A 5668-nucleotide genomic window follows, 5' to 3' on the forward strand; every position below is an offset into this window, starting at 1 on the left:
TAATATTATAAATCTATAAAATGAAATGAATTTCACTCAAACTTAGAGTTGCAATTTACATTTTAACTAATGTTTTAATATATTTTCTCATCTTTCTATATCTTTACATTGTCTTACAATTTCTTTTATTTTATAACGGAACAAATTTTTTTTTTTAAGGTTAGGGGTTTGTTTGGAATTCGCTTATTTTGCTAAAATTGAAATTTTTTTGCTGAAAATACTGTAGATAAAAGTAAAAGTTAATAAAATGAGTACAATAAGACCTATAAATAGTACCAAAAAGTGCAGTGGTACCCATAAATAATAACAAAAATAAACTAAATAATAAAATAAACTGACTTTTTTCTTTTTTTTCTTTTTTATGGGAATAAACTGACTTTTTAATTTGAAGCCAAATGCATCCTAGGAAATAAAAACTGAATATGAGATGTTATATTAATATTACCATGTTGGGCTGAAAGTAGATCCAAAAGGACGGTTTTAAGGCCAGAAATAGCCTAAACGAAACTTGTCCGAGGCCCAGAATGTGATAATTATTTATGTAAAATAAACAGCCCAGCCTTCCCATTTGGTCACAATCGCACACAGCCTCCCTGCCTCACAGTCATAGAGAGAGAGAGTCTCCAGTTCTCAAATAAACAAACAGTGCTCAAAATTCAAACGGTTCCTTATTCTTTCCGATAAGGCCATTGTTATTTCCAATGGCCTCGTCGACTTCAGTCCCAGCTGCTTCCCTCTGCTCCACTCGCGTCCTCTCTCTCCGTACCCTCACGCGCCGCCCCCTCAGAACTTCATCGCTCACCACAAAGAGGAGCTCTCTCAAGACTCGCATTTGCGCCAAACTCGCCGACAAGACCGAGTTGAAGTATAACAAAGTCGGGGACTCCGACCTCGTTATTAGCGAAATCACTTATGGAACTGTAAGAAAATTCTCACAAACGTTTTAAATTTTAGTTCTAATTAATTAGTTGTTGTGAGAAATTGCATATTTCTTTTTTCAGATGACATTTGGAGAGCAAAATACAGAGAAAGAAGCTCATGAAATTCTTAGCTATGCAACTGAGCGTGGCATTAATGCTTTAGACACTGCCGAGGCTGTAAGTTCTTTTCTTTTTTCTTTTTTTCTTAGCCCAACAACACACACTCACATTTTATTGGGCTAGGCTTCATTTCATTTTGAAAATAATAGTAGTAAGCAAAAATAGTATTTGTATTTGGTAGTGACGTTCTGTTCTAAATATTGTTTTTGCAGTACCCAATTCCAATGAGGAAGGAGACCCAAGGAAAAACTGATCTCTATATTGGTAGCTGGCTAAAGTCTCAACCTCGTGACAAGGTATTCCATTTAAAAGGGGAAAAAAATCTATTTAATTCTGAGATAGAGTTTGTGATTTTTTTTTTTTTTTTGGTTTAAAAAATGTTAAATTATACCAATTGAGGTTGGGTAGAAATCTTTTTTAAATGGAATATTTTGTCAGAATAGTCATAGTGTGAGAGAGCATGAACTTATCTGCTGCATTTATACAAACATAAGGGGGAGAGTGTCACTTCTTGAAAGGGTTGGGTGTTTGTCATAATTTTCCCAAAAAAATAAATCGTAATGAAAGCGTTATAAGTGATGAACTTCCACTCAATATCTTTAGAGTCTCGTAAGTTTTTGAAATTCAAAAATAATATATTTTGCTTAATCTCAATACGTACTATTTATTTAAATTCCTGACATACCTTTTTAGCTAGGGGGAAGGAATAAAATTTAAGTTCATACATCGTCCTTTAGTAGAGCCTGATTTTTATTTTTTTATTTCTTGATAAGTGATAATAACTTTATTGAAAAGAAAGGAGATAGTTTATGCATACGGAGTGTGTACACAATTATTCCCATGAGCATGATTGTTAAATTTGGTACATTTCACCATCACCATGAAAGGAAATCAAAGAAAATTGATGCAGGATATACACATTACACTTTGAAGCAGTTCTCTGATTATTGTTTCACTGTTTTCATTATAAACAATATTATGTTGATTAAAAAGGTGTCTCCTAGAATTGGTTCTTACTGTATAAAGTAGAGTCCTTCATTGAGCTTTGGTTACCTCCCCCAAACCCCCTGCGTGTTTTTTAAATCTTATTTATTCTATCCTAAGTAATACAACCTGTGAATTACTCATATCCTTCTGAAAAACAAAAGAAAATAAAATGAGGGGATAGTAGTAAAAACAGGCTGGCATGTCCCTTTCAATTTACTCACTGAATGTAAGGTGTATTTGTTATTAATTTTATCTTTTTTATCTTTTAACTTTTTTTTTAAATACTCTCATATCTAATTTTCTGTGATGATATACTTTATTCTCAAATTCATATCTTAGTTACTGAAGGAGGACTTCATGTTATGTTCATATAAAAGTTCTAGACATTGTTTGGTGGAGTGACATAGTAGTGTTAATCATGAAAGCAAGAATTAAGCTTTATCAATTTCAATACTTTAGCTCTTACATTTCATGGATAGGTTATTTTGGCGACAAAAGTTTGTGGTTATTCAGAACGATCAAGTTATTTACGTGACAATGCAAAGGTTTTGCGGGTTGATGCTGCGAATATTAAAGAAAGTGTAGAGAAAAGCCTTAAACGGCTCGGCACTGATTACATTGATTTGTTGCAAATTCATTGGTAAGTTAAGTTTCCCTTGGAACATAGAAGTGTGAACAACAATATTTTCGTTATGATTTTTTTTTAAAATTTTTTTAATTATTATTATTATTATTATTATTTATATAAGTGGGGGAAGGAAAGATTCAAACTAATAGCCTTCGCTTCATAAGTGAGTTACCTAACCGATTGTGCAAAAACTTCGCGTTCGTGATTTTTCAAGTTATGTATGTAATCTGTACATGCTTTAATATATAACTGCAAGTTATTCGGGAATCTTTGCATTTTCAGAACTGTCTTTTAGTTTTTAGTTTTTTGAGCAATGTTTTATATCAAACACCATCTATTCAATCAAATTTTCCAATCAGTTAACTGTATTAGATTAGATGGTGTAAACAGAAGCTTTGTTCTACCTTGCAGCATCTTCAATAAGTCTATATTATGATTTCTCAAATCTCAAATCCAATAGATGTGTTACCAAATTTTCTCTTTCCTTCAAAGCATGTATGAAAAAAATATCATTTAATATTGATACAGATGGAGACTTGAGGGAAATATATGGTCTGTTTCAGCTTCAGTCCATTTAATGTTCCTTTGATGAATATTTTTAATTTTTGACATGTCAAAGAACAATTGGTTTAGCCCAAATTATTGGTATTACACATTTTAATTGACATAGCTGCTCACGTGGATGGCTGGGAAATAGTTTGTGAAGGTATAACATTCCATTGCTTCTTTTCTTCCCTTCAACTCTGAGCCTCATTTTGGACAAGTTATAGCATTTTTTTTTTATGGGAAAATAAAAATAATCTTTACCTCACTATACATATGCTTAATTGACTTTACCTGTATAAATTTTATGTGTTACACTCTACCTCCTCATGCATTGGACTAAAGTGAAATTGTTAGCCTTTCCTTTGCCATTTATGAAATTATACACATGTGCTGCACATGTGACAGAATTTGGGAATCTTAAGACCTTAAATGTTCAATTCGACACTCTTCAGAACAAAAAGCCCACCCAAACCAGTAAAGTAAAAAATAAGATATTGATTGAAAATGTGAGGAATATGCTGGTTTGTGTGTGTTTTTTTATCCTGAAGAGGAATTGAGTGAGCATTTAAAGCCTTAGGGTTTCCAAATTGTGTCACGCTTGTGGCACAGTATGTAATTTTGTAAATAGTAATGTAAAGGTTAATGTTTTCACTTTACTCTAATGCACAAGGTTGTAAAGTGTAAGATTGGAAAAATTCAGAATGTAATTTTGTCTGTTCTTTTTCCTTAAAACTTACTTTGTGCAATTAATTTTACAAAGTTTTTTTTTTTTTTTTTAATCCAAATAAGATATTTATTAATATTCAAGGGTTTTTTTTCTCACTTTTTTGTTGTTTAAAAAAGTATCCATAATGCCAATTATTAATTATTTAATTACTGAATGAGTGTGTATAATATTATATAACATTATCAAAAATACAATATAAATTCAAATTCAAAGTATATCCAAACAACATAAATGTCAATTCTTAGGAATTCTATTTATTGTGTCTTTATTAAACTCTCAAGAATCAATAAATCTTGAGATTTAAATTTCTCAACAACTGATAAATCCCTTTTAGGGAAATAAATATTAGATATATATTATGATAGATGACTTGGAAAGTTTCTTTGTGCTTAGATTTTGAATCATCTCTTTGTTAGGACCTGTACCTGTTCCTTATATTAATGCCTTCTCCTTCAGTGGATTAAATGTGGAGCAGTAATATTATGCCTACTGTTTTCTTTTCAGAAAAAAATTTTAAAATGGTTTAGGTTGTGGTTTCTAAATTTAAAGCATTCTTTTTTAATCCAGGCCTGATCGCTATGTGCCATTGTTTGGTGAGTTCTTTTATGATTTTTCAAAGTGGAGGCCAAGTGTGCCATTTGTGGAGCAACTGAAGGCTTTTCAAGAACTTATTGATGAAGGAAAGGTAACAACTTTAATCAAGATAACTTGTCACTCAGGCTTTATAGTTATGTTTACTGTCCTGCTAAATGAGATGGTTGGCTATATACCAAACAACTATAATTCTCTACATATATTGTGTATTAGCATTGGATAAATGGTATGTTTTCATTATACTGCTCTTCCCTTTGCTTGTTATGATTAGTGTACTAATAGTATGATTAGTGTACTAATGTGCATGCTTATTGAAGAACAATGAACTTTAAAAAGCTCAGAATATATATATATATATATTTTTTTTTTTTTTTCAAATAAGTGGAGTATCAGTGTATCACCCTTCTTGAATAATTCTCCTGCTGCTTGTGTGCTTGTGTAGGTCACTGCAATTATCTATCTGATGTGATATGGTATGCTTTGAACCTATTTAGGTACGCTACATTGGTGTTTCCAATGAGACTTCATATGGAGTAATGGAGTTCATTTATGCATCAAAAGTTGAGGGACTTCCGAAGATTGTCAGTATCCAGAACAGCTACAGTCTGCTAGTTAGATGTCATTTTGAAAGTCAGTATCTTTTCTTACACTATTTTTACAAAACTAAATTACACTTTTGACCCTTAAAAGTTTGGGGTTGTTTCATCTTGGCCTCTTAAATTTGATTTCATTTTGGTCCACCAAGCTTGATTCCATTTTTTGAAAGGGTCATTTCATCCATGTCTGACTAATCTGGCTGTTAGAGAGAAAGAAAAAGAAAAACAACATAGTTTTATTGGCACTTAAAAGCCATATCAATCATGGAGATGGATGGAGGGATGAAAGGACCATTTAGAAAATGGAATCAAACTTGGTGGACCAAAATGAAAAAAAATCCAAAATTTAAGGGTCAAAAAAGCTTTAACAGTTACTCTTAGTTGATATATATCTTTAAATTGTTATACCAAGAATAAAAATATGTACTTGTAATGCCTTGAAGACTTAGCCATCAGGCCACGTTACTAAAGTAGTCATTCTAGATGTGCGTTAGATATCATATTCTAATCCAGATTGCATCAATTCCTCTATTTCTCCTGGAGTACTCTT

General features: G+C 31.7%; 1 protein-coding gene across 1 annotated transcript; it reads left to right on the forward strand.

Moving 5' to 3' along the window:
• Positions 1 to 576: 576 nt before the first annotated feature.
• Positions 577 to 5461, forward strand: LOC111991596 (uncharacterized). Its single transcript, XM_065772654.1, has 6 exons — positions 577 to 920; positions 1002 to 1097; positions 1253 to 1336; positions 2507 to 2667; positions 4496 to 4613; positions 5017 to 5461. Exons 1-6 carry the CDS (start codon positions 702 to 704, stop codon positions 5200 to 5202), a joined length of 864 nt encoding a protein of 287 aa, XP_065628726.1. The 5' UTR covers positions 577 to 701; the 3' UTR covers positions 5203 to 5461.
• Positions 5462 to 5668: the final 207 nt, after the last annotated feature.

This window comes from Quercus suber, unplaced genomic scaffold, assembly GCF_002906115.3.
Source record: "Quercus suber isolate HL8 unplaced genomic scaffold, Cork oak 2.0 scaffold_61, whole genome shotgun sequence".
Lineage (NCBI taxonomy): Eukaryota > Viridiplantae > Streptophyta > Magnoliopsida > Fagales > Fagaceae > Quercus > Quercus suber.